General features: G+C 40.6%; 1 protein-coding gene across 8 annotated transcripts in view; it reads left to right on the plus strand.

Moving 5' to 3' along the window:
* si:dkey-117m1.4 (serine/arginine repetitive matrix protein 1) overlaps positions 1 to 20,655 on the plus strand; it is a 38,211-nt gene that overhangs the window by 3,742 nt on the left and 13,814 nt on the right. For all 8 annotated transcript variants that reach the window (XM_061916503.1, XM_061916538.1, XM_061916563.1 and 5 more), the window contains exons 2-6: positions 5,086 to 5,180; positions 5,495 to 5,576; positions 7,336 to 7,699; positions 13,288 to 13,353; positions 16,200 to 17,149. In XM_061916503.1, coding sequence (XP_061772487.1) covers positions 5,086 to 5,180; positions 5,495 to 5,576; positions 7,336 to 7,699; positions 13,288 to 13,353; positions 16,200 to 17,149 — 1,557 coding nt within the window. The remainder of the gene's footprint in view (positions 1 to 5,085; positions 5,181 to 5,494; positions 5,577 to 7,335; positions 7,700 to 13,287; positions 13,354 to 16,199; positions 17,150 to 20,655) is intronic.

Raw genomic sequence — 20,655 nt, forward strand, 5'->3', positions numbered from 1 at the left:
AGTCGCTACTTTTGAAAATCTTCAATGGTGCCAGAAGTGGTACTTCAAAAAAAAAAAAAAAACAAGGCTCCGGTTCATCCATCCATTTTTTCCTATTTGGGTGGCAGGAGCCTATCCCAGCTGCACTGTGACGCACGGGCAGGCCACACCCTGAAGAGCCATTTGAATCTAATATTCATGATTATTGCAGCAATAAAGACCAAAATAACTTGTAATGTTGTGTAATATCACCTTCTGGCTCTTGGATCAGTCTGCAGCGATACTTTTTTTGAACGGCCTAGTTACTACAAACCCCGTTATCATATGAGTTGGGAAATGGTGTTAGATGTAAATATAAACAGAATACAATGATTTGCAAAGCCTTTTCAAGCCATATTCAGTTGAATATGCTACAAAGACAACATATTTGATGTTCAAACTCATAAACATTTTTCATTAGCTTTAGAATTTGATGCCAGCAACAAGTGACAAAGAAGTTGGGAAAGGTGGCAATAAATACTGATAAAGTTGAGGAATGCTCATCAAACACTTATTTGGAACATCCCACAGGTGTGCAGGCTAATTGGGAACAGGTGGGTGCCATGATTGGGTATAAAAGCAGCTTCCATGAAATGCTAAGTAATTCACAAACAAGGATGGGGTGAGGGTCACCACTCTGTAAGCAAATTGTCGAAAAGTTTAAAAACAACATTTCTTAATGAGCTATTTCAAGAAATTTAGCAATTTTACCATTTACGGTTTTTGCCATAAACTGCAATAAGATGGCAGTCACACTTAAGAGATACGTGGAGACTGCAATATGATGGCAGTCACACATAAGAGACACGTTTGGACTGCAATATGATGGCAGTCACACATAAGATGATGGCAGTCACGCATAAGAGATATGTGTAGACTGCAATATAATGGCAGTCACACATTAGAGATGCGTGTAGACTGCGATATGATGGCGGTCACACATAAGAGACACGTTTGGACTGCAATATGATGGCAGTCACACATAAGATGATGGCAGTCACGCATAAGAGATATGTGTAGACTGCAATATAATGGCAGTCACACATAAGAGACACGTTTGGACTGCAATATGATGGCAGTCACACATAAGATGATGGCTGTCACGCATAAGAGATATGTTTAGACTGCAATATAATGGCAGTCACACTTTAGAGATGCGTGTAGACTGCAATATAATGGCAGTCACACATAAGAGACACGTTTGGACTGCAATATGATGGCAGTCACACATAAGATGATGGCTGTCACACATAAGAGATATGTTTAGACTGCAATATAATGGCAGTCACACTTTAGAGATGCGTGTAGACTGCGATATGATGGCAGTCACACATAAAAGATGCATGTTTGCATTGAAAATATATAACGTTACACACGGCGAAGGAAAATCTGTGAAAATGTTTTAGTAGGACTTTGAAGCCGCACCGTTTGATAGATTCTCGGCCCATTACGGCTAACGCAGTCATACCGTGTTAGTGAGTTTACATTATCCACCCAAATAACTTTAGTTATTAGAGAGTTTTTCACGGGACGCATTTCGGGCGTTGTTGTTGCACTCGTGAGCCACAGATGAGGAGATGCTGCTCCGTTATTGATCGAAGTGAAGTCTGAATGTCATTAAAACAGTTACCGCCATCTTTTGACACTTCTTCCACTCTCGTCCTTGCACGCTACACCGCTACAACAAAGATGACGCTGTCAAAGTGGAGGCACGTAAACAAGATTGCCCACAAAACGGCGCATCCTGAAGCAACTTGAAGATGATGTGTAAAACATCACCTGTGCAACATTTTGAGCAAAGAACCACCATTACATGTTATGTAGACCACAAGTAAGTATTTTACTCTTAGAAAACAATTTTAGTATGACCTCTTTAATGCACCTTATAATCCAGTGCACCTTTTGTATGAAAATAGACCTGTCTAGACCTGCTCATCGGCAGTGCGCCATATAATCCGGTGTGCCCTATGAAAATACGGTAATTGTACTTTCAGGGACCGAATGTCCTTTTTGGACAGAGGACCCTATTGAATTTCTAGTGTTTTATTCTTTCTCTATTATTATTCCGCAGCTTTGAGCTGTAATTTGACCCCCTTAACATGCTTCAAAACTCACCAAATTTAACCCACACATCGGAACAGGCGAACATTGCGATTTAAGCAAAAAACCTAATGCCAAAACTAAAAATTGCGCTCTAGCGCCCCCTGGGAAGAAAACAAAGACAAAAATGCCTGTAACTTACAGTAGGAATGTCGTAGCGACATGAAACAGAAAACCTCTATGTAGGTCTCACTTAGACCTAGATTTCATACATTGACATCCTTCAGCAAATATCAACAGGAAGTTTGCAATACCCCCTTCAAAACAAAAGTTTTGTAAAAACACTCACCTTTGCCTCTTTGAGCTGTAATTTGACCCCCTTAACATGCTTCAAAACTCACTAAACTGGACACACACATGAGGACTGGCGAAAATTGCGATCTAATCAAAAAACCTAACCCCAAAACTCAATATTGCACTCTAGCGCCCCCTTGGAATAAAACAGACAAAACTGCTCCAAGGAAGACAACACAGACAAAACTGCCTGTAACTTCCAGTAGGAATGTCGTAGAGACATGAAAAAAAAACCTCTATGTAGGTCTCACTTAGACCTACATTTCATATATTGACAACACCCAGCAAAAATCCACAGGAAGTTTGCAATTCCCCCTTCAAAAGAAAAGTTTTGTAAAAACTGGTCACCTTTTTTCAAACATTATCTACAAAGTAGTGTGTTGTTCTAACTTATGTCTGGGAAGCCCGGACTTCTCCTCAGACACTTCCTTATATACTCGGTCCCGTCCATCGCTGCTTGCAGCTTTCATTTAAAAATGTAATCGCTTAATAGATCAAATGTGTGTGCTTTATTTTTATGTTATCAGTTTGTTCTGTATATCGATCTACTTTGGATTGTGTGTTAATAAGCAAAAGGTGAGGAATAGACTGACTTTTTTTTAATTGTATTTCACAGGTTTTCTGTCACATTATAGTCAAGCGGTGTGGTCATTTCCTGCATAAGAACACACACTTGCATATATGGAGTCCAAATGGGAGTGGATTGGAATGGATCAATACAAAGGCCGAGGCTTTGCATGACACATTAGCTGTACTCAGATCATTTTTTTAATGTTTTATTATATCATTGTAAGCCTTTTGCATTTTCACAATCCACACATTACGTTTTCTTGTTTGTTTTTTTCCCGTATGTTTACAACACACATGCACACACTGACCGACATTAATGGATGCTTCTAAAGCCAAAGCCCGATCTTCTTTTAGCCTATGTTAAAGAGCCTTCGATGTCACACAAGTAATATTTGACATCATTGACACACTTAACAGCAAAACAACATGGAAATGTAGGCTCCAGAACCAGTTCAGAATCTTGCTTTGATTGCTTGTTCAGCAATTCTCATACCACTGCTAGACTTTTTAAGGGAGCGAAATAGGTAGGAGCTAGTTTGGAGTGAAATCCAAGTGAATACCATGTACAAGTGCAACAAGGGTTCAATCTAAAAGCCTCGTAGTATAACTTTTAAGACTTCTGAGCTGGAAGTCTCCAGTCCAAGATTCTAAAGTTTGTTGGTTCGAACTATCATTTCTCATCTCGATGAAGAAGCTGTCACACATTTATTTTGTTGTGTCTGTATTTTGGCATTTGGTTAGCGTTACTTGAAAGGTGGCGATAAATACTGATAAGTTGAGGAATGCTCATCAAATACTTATTTGGAACAGGTGTGCAGGCTAATTGGGAACAGGTGGGAGCCATGATTGGGTAAAAAAACAGCCTTCCAAAAAATGCTCAGTCTTTCACAAGAAAGGATGGGGCGAGGTACACCCCTTTGTCCACAACTGCGTGAGCAAATAGTCAAACAGTTTAAGAACAACCTTTCTCAAAGTGACATTGCAAGAAATTTAGGGATTTCAACATCCACGCTCCATAATATCATCAAAAGGTTCAGAGAATCTGCAGAAATCACTCCACGTAAGCGGCATGGCCGGAAACCAACATTGAATGACCGTGACCTTCGATCCTTCAGACAGCGCTGTATCAAAAAATGACATCAATCTCTAAAGGATATCACCACATGGGCTCAGGAACACTTCAGAAAACCACTGTCAATAAATACAGTTGGTCGCTATATTTGTAAGTGCAAGTTAAAGCTCTACTATGAAAAGTGAAAGCCATTTATCAACAACATCCAGAAACGCCGCCAGCTTCTCTGGGCCCGAGATCATCTAAGATGGACTGATGCAAAGTGTAAAAGTGTTTTGTGGTCTGACGAGTCCACATTTCAAATTGTTTTTGGAAATATTCGACATCGTTTCATCCGGACCAATGGGGAAGCGAACCATCCAGACTGATCGACGCAAAACAAGAATGGGAAATAATTCCACTTGCAAAGCTTCAACAATTAGTTTCCTCAGTTCCCAAACGTTTATTGAGTGTTGTTAAAAGAAAAGGTGATGTAACACAGTGGTGAACATGCCTTTTCCCAACTACTTTGGCACGTGTGGCAGCCATGAAATTCTAAGTTAATTATTAGTTGCAAAAAAAAAAAGTTTATGAGTTTGAACATCAAATATGTTGTCTTTGTAGCATATTCAACTGAATATGGCTTGAAAAGGATTTGCAAATCATTGTATTCCGTTTATATTTACATCTAACACAATTTCCCAACTCATATGGAAACAGGGTGTGTAATAACTGTTCAATAAATACAAGGCCGATATTTATCGATAAATGACCACAAAATACTACACAGAAAAGGGCCCTGCTGTTTAAGTGGAGATCTGCTTTGTAAATAAAGCCCCATTTTAATGTTGCCAGTCGTATTAATTAAAAGACGAGTCGCTCTCGTGGTGACCGAAGTTGGAGAGGCCCAAAGACGGATTGTATCGATCTATGAGGGGGGGGGTGTCATCATCTTATTGATCAATATCTGACCTGATTGATGTGAAGTTTGGCCAGTAAGCCCATTGATTAAATAATAATTGCGTGTGCGTGTGTGCGTGTGTTGTCTCTAGACGCGGCTGTGGAAGGAAACGGAAAGGAACACCGGTCAAAGTCTTTGTGACGGCAGCTGAGGAGGAGAACAACCCTGAGCTCACATTCTGCAGAGGTGTGTGTTATACTTCACATGCCATATTCCTCTTGTCATCAACCCGTGTGTGTGTGTGTGTGTGTGTGTGTGTGCATCTGTCAGTGGAACTGTTATGGAGGCGGAGCTTGTGCAATTGAGTGTGACCTACTTCTATGTGTGTGCGTGCGTGCATGTGTGTGCGTGTGTGTGTGTGTGTTTGTGTTCATATGTGCAGCTGTGCATGTGATCTAGAAGAAAAGGAGGGGCATGACCCGTGTGTGCGTGCGCACATACATGTGTGTGCGTGTGCATACTTGTAATCATTTTGCAAGGACCGCTGCTCTTCTTCTCAGGTGATCGCAAGGAAGCAGCAGAGGGTAAGCGTGCCACACCGGACGGGCCTCTCAGCGCCACCCAACCCTCTCCCGGCAACTGGTGAGCCAAGTTGCAATAACTTCACAAGTTACATATGGAGTGTATTGTTGCGCAATGCATTGCTCGTTAGCATTAAAGCTACAGACACAAAGCAGCGGGTTCCCAATGTATGTATGGAGGGAAATTGCTGCTAAAACTCCACAAACACAGAACAACAAATGATTTGCAAAAAAAACAATTTTCAAGTACACATTTTCTGCAGGTAAAAAAAATATTAGCAAGTGAAACCCCCCACCCCCCACATTTCTTATATTAAAAAAAAAATTGCAAGTATAAAAATAATTTTCTGCAAGTAAAAAAAATATTTGCAAGTAAATAACATTTTTCTTTACTTAAAAAACTATTCCGCGGTAAAAAAAACTACTTTTTTTTTTTCAATTAAAAAAATAATTCGTAAGGAAAAACATTTTTTTCAACAGTTAAAAAAATGATTCGCAAGTGAAAATAAAAGTTATTCGCAAGTAAACATTTTTTTTTTCAATTAGAAAAATGATTTGCAAGTGAAAATTTTTTTTCTTTAATCAAAAAAATAATTTGTAATTGAAAAAATAAATTTTCAATAAAAACAATGATTCGCCAGTAAAAAAAAGTTGTTATTGAATTAGAAAAAAATATTTGCAAGTAAAAAACATTTTAAGAAAAAATTTTTTGCAGGTATAAAAGCAATTTTTTCCAATTAAAACATTTTTCGGCCAGTATTACAATTATTTTTTCAGTAAAAAACATTTGCAAGTATAATTCTTCAATTAGAAAAATGATTCGCAAGTTAAAAACATTTTTCTTTAATCAAAAAAAAGGTCATTAAAAAAATACATTTTCAATTAAAAAAAAATTTGAATTTTTTTTTTATTTAATAAAAAAAAATATTTGCAAGTAAAAAACAATTTTGTTCAATTACATTTTTCCCACAAGTATAAAAGCAATTTTTTAAAATTAAAAATGTTTGTTTTGCAAATATAACAACAATATTTTCATGAAGAAAAAACATTCGCAAGTTTAATAACAATTTTCTTCAATTTGAAAAATGATTTGCAAGTGAAAACATTTTTCTTTAATCAAAAAAATAATTTGTAATTGAAAAAATAATTTTCAATAAAAACAATGATTCCCTAGTAAGAAAAAATGTTTTTATGAATTTTTTTGTAACAATTTTTTGCGAGTATAAAATATTTTTTACCAAATAATACATTTTTTTGCAAGTATTACAATCATTTTTACAAAAAGAAAAACATTCGCAAGTATAAAAACTATTTTCTTCAATTAAAGATATTATTCACAAGTTAAAAGCATTTTCCTTTAATAAAAAAAATATTTTTAATTCAAAAAGTACATTTTCAATTAAAAAAATTATTCGCAAATAAAAAAAAAAGTTTTTTATTCACAAAAAAAAAATTACGCAAGTAAAAACATTTTTTTTTCAATTACATTTTTTCCCCACAAGTATAAAAGCATTTATTTCTAATTTAAAAATATATTTTAAAAAAATTCAATTAAAAAAGAACATTCGCAAGTATAAAAACAATTTTCCGCAAGTAAAAAAAATTATTTGCAAGTAACTAACATTTTACTTTATTTAAAAACAAAAACCTAGGTTACAAAAAAAAGTTTTTGATTAAAAAAATTATTTGTGAGTAAAACATTTTTTTTCTTCAGTTAAACATTTTATATATACTTGCTATAAACCTTTTAATGGTATTCACCTTGATCAGTTGTGAGCAATCCTGAACTCCTGATGTTGACGCCCCCTTTTGTTCCAAAGCACCACACCTGAGAAGGGCCAGGACAAATTCCCCAGCACGTCCAAAGCCAGCAGCTCCAGCTCAGCTTCCACCCCGGCAACCTCCTCGGCTCGAACCCCGACACCGGTCCCCGCCCCGGCCACCAACCCGGCCACCTCGGCCCAAGGGGCCCCTTCCGTGACCCCGGCGTTTACCGCACCGGCGGCCCCGGTAGCTTCGGCTACCGCCCCGGCCAGCAGCTCCTTCCCACCTTCCCCCAACTGTCGCATCAGAGAGGTTCACTGCGGCAGCCAGGTGCGGCTGGTGGTCATCGCCATCCGAGACATCACCAAGGGGGAGGAGATCACTGTGGACTACAGCCTGACCGAGTGGGGCGAGAACCTGGTCAGTACCACTTCTTCTCAATCTAAAATAATCGCACTTCAATCCAAAATGAGCTCACCATACTAGAGGTGGGTGAAATAATACATTTCTAGTGAAATTTTACGGACCCTGCTGATGAGCGGGTCCAGTCAGGTCTGTTTTCATCCACGAGCCGCACCAGATTATAAGGCGCATTAATGGTGGTTCTTTGCTCAAAATGTTGCATAGATAATCTTCAAGTCGCTTTCTGACAGTCACTTCAGGATGCACCGTTTTGTAGTCGCTCTTATTTACGTCCCTCCACTTTGACAGCGTCATCTTTGTTGTAGCGGTGTAGCGTGCAAGGATGGGAGTGGAAGAAGTGTCAAAAGATGGAGCGAACTGTTTTAATGACATTCAGACTTTACTTCAATCAATAACGGAGCAGTATTTCCTCATCCATGGCTCACTAGTTGCTTTAACAACGCCCGAAATGTGTCCCGTGAAAAACTCTAACTAAAGTTCCTTGGGTGAATAATATAAACCCACCACACCGGTATGTTTTAGTGCTTTCACGGCGAGTTTACTGACAGATATAAGTAAGAACTTTACACTACTTTATATTAAAAATGGCAACAGCTGAGGATGAATGTCACATAACAAGAAGATGGACAAAAAGAAGATTATCGACTACGGTGTGGCCACAGACTACAAAGGAGGACGCATGCAAATTTTCAGGACTTATGCAGATCCCAAATACTAATAACTATAGTTCCTCGGGTGAATAATATAAACTCACTACACCGGTATATTTTAGCGCTTTCATGGTGAGTTTACTGACAGATATAAGTAAGAACTTTACACTACTTTATATTAGAAATGGCAACAGTGAAGGATGAATGTCACATAACAAGAAGATAGACAAAAAGAAGATTATCTCGGCGAGTTTACTGACAGATATAAGTAAGAACTTTACACTACTTTATATTAGAAATGGCAACAGTGAAGGATGAATGTCACATAACAAGAAGATAGACAAAAAGAAGAAGATTATCTCGGCGAGTTTACTGACAGATATAAGTAAGAACTTTACACTACTTTATATTAAAAATGGCAACAGCTGAGGATGAATGTCACATAACAAGAAGATGGACAAAAAGAAGATTATCGACTACGGTGTGGCCACGGACTACAAAGGAGGACACATGCAAATTTTCAGGACTTATGCAGATCCCAAATACTAATAACTATAGTTCCTCGGGTGAATAATATAAACTCACTACACCGGTATATTTTAGCGCTTTCATGGTGAGTTTACTGACAGATATAAGTAAGAACTTTACACTACTTTATATTAGAAATGGCAACAGTGGAGGATGAATGTCACATAACAAGAAGATAGACAAAAAGAAGAAGATTATCTCGGTGAGTTTACTGACAGATATAAGTAAGAACTTTACACTACTTTATATTAAAAATGGCAACAGCTGAGGATGAATGTCACATGACAAGAAGATAGACAAAAAGAAGATTATCGACTACGGTGTGGCCACGGACTACAAAGGAGGGCGCATGCAAATTTTCAGGACTTATGCAGATCCCAAATACTAATAACTATAATTCCTTGGGTGAATAATGTAAACTCACTACACCGGTATGTTTTAGCGCTTTCATGGTGAGTTTACTGACAGATATAAGTAAGAACTTTACACTACTTAATATTAGAAATGGCAACAGGTGAGGATGAATGTCACATAACAAGAAGATAGACAAAAAGAAGATTATCTCGGCGAGTTTACTGACAGATATAAGTAAGAACTTTACACTACTTTATATTAGAAATGGCAACAGTGGAGGATGAATGTCACATAACAAGAAGATAGACAAAAAGAAGAAGATTATCTCGGCGAGTTTACTGACAGATATAAGTAAGAACTTTACACTACTTTATATTAAAAATGGCAACAGCTGAGGATGAATGTCACATGACAAGAAGATAGACAAAAAGAAGATTATCGACTACGGTGTGGCCACGGACTACAAAGGAGGGCGCATGCAAATTTTCAGGACTTATGCAGATCCCAAATACTAATAACTATAATTCCTTGGGTGAATAATGTAAACTCACTACACCGGTATGTTTTAGCGCTTTAATGGTGAGTTTACTGACAGATATAAGTAAGAACTTTACACTACTTTATATTACAAATGGCAACAGGTGAGGATGAATGTCACATAACAAGAAGATAAAAAAAAAAAAAAGATTATTATCTAGTACGGAGTCACCACAGACTACAAAGGTGGATGCGCACAAATTCTCAGGACTAATGCAGATCCCAAATACAGATCAGCAGGTACCAGAAAGTAAGAAAAGTTGATTTTGCATAATATTATCTTACCTTATACACACACCTTAAAACCTCTAAAGTCTTAGTGGCCACATGCGTGGACAGCACCTTTTAGCTCTTATTTCCAAAATTGTGTCCACTACTGAATTGGGGTCTCACACTACCAAGGTCCTGAGTTCAATCCCGGGCTCGGGATCTTTCTGTGTGGAGTTTTGCATGTTCTCCCCGTGACTGCGTGGGTTCCCTCCGGGCACCTCCAAGACATGCACCTGAAGTTTAGGGTTAGCAAACATTTCCTCGACCCTTTCTAGGATTCGATCAACATTTTTACGGGTTCAGTTTTTTCGTCACCCTGCACTGTTGGATCAGGCGGTACATTTGCCAGCATAAAGAGCTGGTCTGGTGTGTGTGTGTGTGTGTGTGTGATCTCCTCCAGCAGGAAAGCATAGATGCACCTTCTCACACGCTGCTGCTCTCCTTCTCACACCCCGAGTGCATGCACACTTTTACAAGTTGACACACACACACACACACACACACACACACGAAGCTGGGGCATGGGGTTACTATGGCGACGGCGGAGCTGCAGCACCTACCTATAGTGCTTAAGCAACTGTAACCATGGTTAGGAGGTGACATCTGCTCCTTAAACGGATCCATTAAGATCGAATCAATTTTCGTACGATAGCATTTCCGTGTACAAACGGTGGTATCAAGCAGACTTGGAAGATGTTTATTCAGTTGTTTGATTTTGTTGGGGGGAAAAAAAAATAACAGAAAAAACTCAACTTTAGTCATTTCAAATGGCAGCTCTCTGGCATTAAGGAACACTCAAAAGAAATCGGGAATATAAATTGTGGTAGCTAGTAAAAGTTTCATTTTTAGATGAAGCAGAGTGAAAAAAATCAGTCAATTCCAGAATAACCCTGTAAACTTTCATTTCCAAACAAACACCTGCATCAAAATAAATCAATATTTTAGTCTCCAGTAGGGTTGTATGGTATACAAGTACTAGTATAGTACCACGATACTAATGAATCATACTCGGTACTATACCGCCTCTAAAAAGTACCAGTTACCCTCCCTTTTGTTAAGGGGCATGACGGCGCGTCGTCACGTCATGTCATTGCTGGTTTAACGAGCAGAGGAGCATGTTCGGCAGCGCACACACTGCAGACACAGTGTGTAGACAGAAAAGAGAGAATGGACGCATTTTGGCGTAAAAAGTAAAGATAAAGGTGAAGTTATATCACTTCAAGACATGGCTAGCTAGTTAGCGGCTAACATACATCCTCAGTGTTTTTAGCTACTTCTAAATAACTAATCCTGGCTTCCATGGTGACAAGTAAAGTACGTTTCTTACAAGTACCATTATCACTGCAGGACAAGGAATAGCTAAACATGCTTCACTACACACCGTAGGAGGATACAATAGCTCACCGCCGTCACAATGTAAACAAACGTCGTGGGTGGATCTACACCTGACATCCACTGTAATCATACCAAGAACAGGAGCAAATTTAGTCGATACTACTATGATTTTATATATATATATATTATATATAATGAAATATATTTTTAGCATTAAAATCTTTTTTCATTAAAAAAAAAATCATATGTTTATAAAGTCAGTAAATATGTCCCTGGACACATGAGGACTTTGAATATGACCAATGTATGATCCTGTAACTACTTGGTATCGGATCGATACCTAAATGTGTGGTATCATCCAAAACTAATGTCAAGTATCAAAGAAGAGAAGAATAAGTGATTATTACATTTGAACAGAAGTGTAGATAGAACATGTTAAAACAGCACGACACCTACCCTTTACATCAGTATTTTTTAACCATATTATTACTGGTGTATTAGGTATTATACTTTATTGTATGATCTTGCAACTACTTGGTATTGGATCGATACCTAAATGTGTGGTATCATCCAAAACTAATGTCGAGTATCAAAGAAGAGAAGAATAAGTGATTATTACATTTGAACAAAAGTGTAGATAGAACATGTTAAAACAGAAAACAGCACGACACCTACCCTTTACATCAGTATTTTTTAACCATATTACTGGTGTATTAGGTATTATATTTTATTGTATGATCTTGCAACTACTTGGTATTGGATCGATACCTAAATGTGTGGTATCATCCAAAACTAATGTCAGGTATCAAAGAAGAGAAGAATAAGTGATTATTACATTTGAACAGAAGTGTAGATAAAAACTGTTAATACTGAAAATAAGCAGATATTAACATTAAATGAACAAGTAGATTAATAATCAATACTTACAGTTTGTCCCTCATAAAGTGCACAAAATAATAGGTGTATAAATGACACAATATGTTACTGCAGACTAATTAGGAGTCTTTGTTTGTTTACTTACTACTAAAATGCAAGTTGTCTAGTATGTTCAACATTTTATTTAAGGACTAAATGACAATAATTGTACCCTAAGATTTTTTGTTCAAATAAAGACAATAATTAAATTTTTTGTGTTTCATTTTATTTAGAAAAGTGTTAAAAAGTATCGAAATACATTTTGGTACCGGTACCAAAATATTGGTGTCTGGACAATCCTAGTCTGCAGTTAAAGCCCCACAAAAACGGTCAAAACGTTCAATCAATCATCAAAAGTGATTGAATTATCTGAACCCACATCCAAGCAAGGAAAAACTCCAAAAGCCGGAAATGGGGTAAAAGAAGAAACCTTGGGAAAGGGCCACAGATGTGACTTGTTAAAGTCCATGCCTCAGACTGCAAGCTGGTAGAAAAGTCAGAGGTGGTGCAACAAAGATGTAGTTGTTTGTTTCCTCGAGTCCATCAATTTTTCCTCAAAATTGAGTGATTCCATTTTTTTTTTTCACTGCTTGATCTAAAAATGAACTAAATACCACAATTTATTTTCTGGATTCCCATTCTTCAAGCCACAATATTGCCATGAGAAATGACGATAGTCGTGTCGTGTCTGTTACAAAATTCAACATCCTTCGAGTCTGGTGAAGTCCTCATGTTTGCCACGGGTTGTAATAGTAAATTGAGAGTCTGATAGGTTATGTAGGCTCACATAAGGTTTTGAAAGACAAAACATCTTTATTGTCGAGATAAAGTCTTAAAAAGTCCACTGTTGGTGTTAACTTTTATGTACAAGACTAATAAAAGATGCACTATTGGGTCGAGTGTAAGGGGTCCTGACAGCTGAGGATGATTGCAATGACAAATACGAACAAGTATTACTGTACATTTGTGCTAATGCGGCTACTTTATGTACCTCAGGGTTTCCGTGGCTCCATGTCTGCAGCACAACAGGAATGTAACTCAGAGAGTAACAACTCAAGAAAGGTATACATCGCCCTCCGTCTTGTGATACTGTGCTCCTTTTCACTTTCTGGCTTGAATTTAAATCTATTAAAGGGGAACATCATCAGCAGACCTATGTTAGCGTCAATATATACCTTACCGATTTCTGAACTCTAAATGGGTGAATTTTGGCGAATTAAACGCCTTTCTATTATTTGCTCTCGGAGCGATGACGTCACAACGTTTTGTTAGTCAATCCACCATTTTCTCAAACACATTACACACACAAGTCAAGTTAGCTCTGTTATTTTCCGTTTTTTCGACTGTTTTCCGTACCTCTGAGACATCATGCCTCGTCGGTGTGTTGTCGGAGGGTGTAACAATACGATCAGGGACGGATTCAAGTTGGTTTACGTAGTGTGCATCGATTAGCACGGCATGCTAATCGATGCTAACATGCTATTTAGGCAAGCTGTAGGTACATTTGTAGCTATATTCCATCCAGCGTTTCCCTCCACCTACATTTAATGCCAAACAAACACTTACCAATCGACGGATTTAAGTTGCTCCAGTGTCACAAGATGCGAAAGTCCAGATCGTTTGGTCAGCACATTTTACCGGCGATGCTAAGTTAGACATGGCACAGAGATGTATGGATATCCTGCAGATTTATTTCCAACGATAAAGTCAACGAAATCACAAAGGTGAGTTTTGTTGATGTTATTGACTTATGTGCTAATCAGACATATTTGGTAGCGGCATGACTGCCAGCTAATCGATGCTAACATGCCATTTAGGCTATCTGTATGTACATTTGTAGCTATATTTCCATCCAGCGTTTCCCTCCACCCACATTTAATGCCAAACAAACACTTACCAATCGACGGATTTAAGTTGCTCCAGTGTCACAAGATGCGAAAGTCCAGATCGTTGGTCTGCACATTTTACCGGCGATGCTAAGGCAGACATGGCTGAATAGCGTCAATAGCTATTCGCTCATTAGCTTCAGTTTCTTCTTCAATTTCGTTTTCGCTATATGCCTCCATACTCCAACCATCCGTTTCAATACATGCGTAATCTGTTGAATCGCTTAAGCCGCTGAAATCCGAGTCTGAGTCCGAGCTAATGTCACTATATCTTGCTGTGCTATCCGCCATTTTGCTTGTATTGGCATCACTAGATGACGTCACAGGAAGATGGACGGTGGCTTCACAGATAGCGAAAATCAGGCACTTTAAAGCCTTTTTTCGGGATACTCCGGGACGGGCAAAATTTTCAAAAAACTTCGAAAAATAAAATAAGCCACTGGGAACTGATTTGTATTGGTTTTAACCCTTCTGAAATTGTGATAATGTTCCCCTTTAAGACAGTTTTTCAACAATTTGAAGTGTACTGTCAAAACCCAGACCTGACGCTGGAATTTAGAGAGTTAATTGAGTAAACCCTTCTGGGAAGACAGTTTTATTTGTTTCAATGCAGTTTGTGCATTTCATTCATAAGATTAGGAATACTGTATTTCCTTGAATTTCCGCTTGGTCGCTGGTTAATATAAAACCTCTTCTTACTCCTGCGTTTACCAAAGGCATGCGGTAAATTTAGGCCTGCGCTTTTAAATTTGAGTGTGATGTATGAAGAGCACATTTAATTAAAAAAACTTTATTATGGTCTTACCTTTACTTATAAATGAAGTCCATGTGCAGCTCCTTCTGATCAAAAGCATCGATAACTTGTTTATAGAAGTCTTCCTTATCTTTCTTCCGTTTTATAAGTCTCTCTGTCTCCATGGAGATCTTCCTTTATTACCTCCTGCTTCCATTGAAAGTCCAGTTTAGAAAACTGTTTTATTTTAGATATGTAATCCTCCATGTTAAAAGTGCAAGCGAGAGGAAAAAATAAAGGATCGCTGCTCACTTTGCTGCTCGTTGTCACTTCTTCTGCAGCCGAGTAGTCGCAAGAAGGATCACTAGCGCCCTCTACCACCAGGAGGCGGGAGTCATTTAATGACTCATATTTGACACACGCAGCTACGGTATATTAATAAAACATAGCTGCTTACTGTTCTTTTTAGCATATTCAATAGCTTGGACCTTAAATCCTACTGAATAGCTCTTAATCTTCTTCCCTTTATGCGATTTCAAATGATTGAAATCAGCCTCCTCCATTTTGAAAATGATGACAGGTGAAGTGTCACTCGTGACGTGACGAGTTTGACCCTGCGGAAATTCTAGACATATGCTAATTATTTGGCGAAGCGAGTTTGACTCGGCGGAAATTCTAGACATGCGCTAATAAAAATAATATTTTGCGAAACGAGTTTGACCCGGCGTTAATCCTGAGTCGGCGGTAATGCTAAGCATGCGCTAATTATTTTGCCAAACGAGTTTGATCCGGCAGTAATTCTAGGCAGGCGCATACTATATACCCGGCGGCAATTCAAGGAAATACGGTAATACATTTTAACAGAAAATAAGCAGTCATTAACAGTAAATGAACAAGTGGATTAATAATCTATTTTTACAGTTTGTCCCCCATATTGCAGACAAAATAATAGTGACACAATATGTTACTGCATACGTCAGCAGACTAATTAGAAGTCTTTGTTTACTTACTACTAAAAGACAAGTTGTCTAGTATGTTCAACATTTGATTTAAGGACTCAAGACAATAATGAACATATGTTTCATGGACTTTTTGTTCCAATACAGACAATAATAAAAAAAGGTTGTGATCCCTTTTATTTAAAAAAGTATCAGAAAGTATCAAAATATATTTGGGTACTGGTACTAAAATATTGGTATGGGGACAATCCTACTTTATTTTGGTCCCTGGTTTGTAAGTTAAAGTTGCATTAACTTTTCCAGGAGTTGAAAATGTGTCTTTGTCCTCAGGAGGAGGAGCCAGTGTCGCTGACCCCCCAGCGACATCAGCGACAGAAGCCACGAGCACATCAAGACTTTGTCACCCCGTCTTGGTCCCTCTCGCCCTCCTCCTCTCCCATCTCCCACTCCGACGCCAGCGAGTCGGACGCCGCGGACGAGGACAACGCCAGCCCCCGCGGGCGCACGCCACGACGCCGTAGGAGGCGGCGCGGCACCCCTTCGAAGAAAAAGACCCCCAACCGGACACCGCCCGCCTCCTCCAGCCATCCTCTCCCTTCATCCCAGCCTCCATCTTCTCCCCCGAGCTCCGCCTCCACCAAACCTGTGTTCAAAGCTCCTGCTCTACTCGACTCAGGCAGCGTGAGCACAAACGGCCAAAAAGGAGGCGTGTCCATAGACGCCATGCGCCAAAGCTGCGACTACTGCGGACGGCACTTCCGCTCCTTGGGCCGCCATTTGGACAAACACCACTCGCACCAGCCGGACGTGTGCTCCGCCCTTGTCGAGCGCTACACGCAGATGCACAACGCGAGTCCCGCCCCCGCGCACACTCAACAACACCCGGCTGCGTCAGAAGCGGACCCCATGGAGCGGAGTGGCGTTCAGGACCTCTCCTTGTCCCCGCCTCCTGCCGCCACAGCCAAACAATCAAGCTGCGCCTCCCCCTCACTCACGCCACCGCCAGGGCAGAGCGCCGTGCCCGTGTCGGTCCTGAAGAGGAGCCCGCCCCCAGTGGCCGCGACCCCGAGCAAGAAGGGAGGAGCCAAAAGGCTGAAGAGAGAACGGCAGGAGGGGGAGGAGGATGAAGAGGTGGTGGAGGTGGTGGAGGTGAAGAGGAGCAAAGAGGAGGATGAGGAGTGTGCCCAGTCTTTCAGAAGTAAAGGGAAAGAGGAGGAGGAGGAGGAGGAGGAGGTGGATGATGAGAGTGGCACGGAGGAGAAGGACAAAGACTCTCTCAGGTGAGTCAATTATCTTAGAATTGTATTCTTTCTCATCATTTGTCCCAATGCACTTTTTAAAAAAATGTTGCCTATCGTTATGAAAGACATGATTTTTTTTTTTTTAATGCTTTCTAACTCTTAAACGTAAATAAAACTCCACTTACAATGGAGCCAATGGGAGGTCCTCTATTCCGCACGTGCCAACAATAAATACCCCTGGGGGACTTGAATATGCACGGTGGTAGGGGGGCTAGTGCGTCTGCCTCACAATACTAAGGTCTTAGGTTCGATCCTGCGCTCTGGTTCTTGCTGTGTGGAGTTTGCATGTTCTCCCCCGTGACTGCGTGGGTTCTCGCCGGGTACTCCGGCTTCCTCCCACCTCCAAAGACATTCACCTGGGGATAGGCTCCTCCCACCTCCAACGACATTCACCTGGGGATAGGCCCCTCCCACCTCCAAAGACATGCACCTGGGGATTGGCCCCTCCCACCTCCAAGGACATGCACCTGGGGATAGGCCCCTCCCACCTCCAAAGACATGCATCTGGGAATAGGCCCCTCCCACCTCCAAAGACATGCACCTGGGGATAGGCCCCTCCCACCTCCAAAGACATGCACCTGGGGATAGGCCCCCTCCCACCTCCAAAGACATGCACCTGGGAATAGGCTCCTCCCACCTCCATAGACATGCACCTGGGGATAGGCCCCTCCCACCTCCAAGGACATGCACCTGGGGATAGGCCCCTCCCACCTCCAAAGACATGCATCTGGGAATAGGCCCCTCCCACCTCCAAAGACATGCACCTGGGGATAGGCCCCTCCCACCTCCAAAGACATGCACCTGGGGATAGGCCCCCTCCCACCTCCAAAGACATGCACCTGGGAATAGGCTCCTCCCACCTCCATAGACATGCACCTGGGGATAGGCCCCTCCCACCTCCAAAGACATGCAGCTGGGAATAGGCCCCTCCCACCTCCAAAGACATGCACCTGGGGATAGGCCCCTCTCACCTCCAAAGACATGCACCCAGGGATAGGCCCCTCCCACCTCCAAAGACATGTACCTGGGGATAGGCCCCTCCCACCTCCAAAGACATGTACCTGGTGATAGGCCCCTCCCACCTCCAAAGACATGCACCTGGGGATAGGTTGATTGGCAACACTAAATGGTCCCTAGTGTGTGAATGTTGTCTGTCTATCTGTGTTGGCCCTGTGATAAGGTGGCGACTTGTCCAGGGTGTACACTGCCTTCCGCCCGAATGCATCTGAGATAGGCTCCAGCACAAACCGCGACCCCGAACGGCACAAGCGGTGGAAAATGAATGGAGTGTGAAAGGCGTGAACGTGAGAGTGTGTGGAAGTGATCGCCATATTAAAGTTGTGAGAAATAATAGTGGGTTATTGTGGAAGCTCTAGGCAAGACACTTCCACCGGGGGGCAACCTCCAGTAGAAGCGACGTGTACCACAATAATAAATTAAACCACTATCTTACAACAAAGACAAAAGTACTGTATTTTTCGGATTATAAATCGCTCCGGAGTATACGTCGCACCGGCCGAAAATGCATAATAAAGAAGGAAAAAAACATTTATACTAGGGATGCACCGAAATTAAAATTTGTAGCTGAATCCGAATAAAATTTAAACGCTTGGCCGAAGGCCGAATATCGAATAATGAATACAGTTTTTCACAATTTTTTAAATATTGCATAAGTGAAGTGAATTATATTTATATAGCGCTTTTCTCTAGTGACTCAAAGCGCTTTACATAGTGAAACCCAATATCTAAGTTACATTTAAACCAGTGTGGGTGGCACTGGGAGCAGGTGGGTAAAGTGTCTTGCCCAAGGACACAACAGCAGTGACTAGGATGGCAGAAGCGGGAATCGAACCTGCAACCCTCAAGTTGCTGGCACGGCCACTCTACCAACCGAGCTATGCCGCATAAATAGCCTAGAATAAATATTTAGACATGTTTTTCAAATAAAGTAATTTTTTATTGAATATTGACATTTTTTTAATATTCCAGTAGTCTTTGCTTTTCAAAAAAAGCACAATTTTTCATTTATATTAGGCCTTCAAACAAAACATGCATTCCAAAAAAATAATAAAGTGCATTAAAGTGGATAAACCCACAACAAATGAATTATTGTCCTTTTGTCAAAAGTCTGCTTAGCCACAGTAGATATGCTAATAATGTAAACAGAAGGCTCAAGTAAATCTCAATTAAGTGTGTGCTTGTAACCTCATACACTTATACAGGTAGCCTACACAACAGGCTAATAATGTAAACAGAGGCCCCACTAAATCTCAATAAGTGTGTGCTTGTAACCTCATATACTTATACAGGTACACAACATATCCCAACGTCACTGCACGTTGGTTGATTGCGTCACCGCGTCAAAAAATTGCGTCACACGCCACTATTCGGCCTTGTTTTTAACTCATTCCACCGAAGGCCGAATGTGGCTTTTTTTTGCCATATTCGGCCGAATATATTCGGTTACCGATTAGTCGGTGCATCCCTAATTTATACGTTGCACTGGAGTATAAGTCGCATTTTTGGAGGAAATTTATTTGATAAAACCCAACAACAAGAATAGACATTTGAAAGGCAATTTAAAATAGATAAAGAATAGTGAACAACAGGCTGAATAAGTGTAGGTTATATGAGGCATAAATAACCTACTGCTATGTTAACCTAACATATTATGGTAATAACTATAACATATAGAACATGCTATACCTTTACCAAACAATCTGTCACTCCTAATCCATAAATCCCATGAAATCTTCTTCTTCGATGTCGCTTCTAAACAACTCTGCCAACCCCAAAGGTATGCGCCGCTTCGTCTTGTCGTTTTCTGCTGCATATTTCATACGTCCAGCTTATAATCTGCAGTACAATGAAATGATCCATTTTAATAGCTACGGCAGTAGCATATAGCATATAGCATTCCATGACCCACAATGCACTTCTGCCATGACCCCCTTCCTGCCGATATCAATCAATCAATCAATCCATGTTTATTTCTATAGCCCCAAATCACAAATGTCTCAAAGGACTGCACAAATCATTACGACTACGACATCCTCGGAAGAACCCACAAAAGGGCAAGGAAAACTCACATCCAGTGGGACGCCAGTGACAATGCTGACTATGAGAAACCTTGGAGAGGACCTCAGATGTGGGCAACCCCCCCCCCCCCCCCCCCCCCCCTAGGGGACCGAAAGCAATGGATGTGGAGCGGGTCTAACATGATACTGTGAAAGTTCAATCCATAGTGGCTCCAACAGAGCCGCGAGAGTTCAGTTCAAGCGGATCCAAGACAGCAGCGAGAGTCCCGTCCTCAGGAAACCATCTCAAGCGGAGGCGGATCAGCAGCGTAGAGATGTCCCCAACCGATACACAGGCGAGCGGTCCATCCTGGGTCCCGACGAGCGGTCCATCCTGGGTCTCGACTCTGGACAGCCAGTACTTCATCCATGGTCATTGGACCGGAACCCCTCCACAAGGGAGGGGGG

The sequence above is a fragment of the Nerophis ophidion genome, linkage group LG01 (genome assembly GCF_033978795.1).
Source record: "Nerophis ophidion isolate RoL-2023_Sa linkage group LG01, RoL_Noph_v1.0, whole genome shotgun sequence".
NCBI classification, from domain to species: Eukaryota; Metazoa; Chordata; class Actinopteri; order Syngnathiformes; family Syngnathidae; genus Nerophis; species Nerophis ophidion.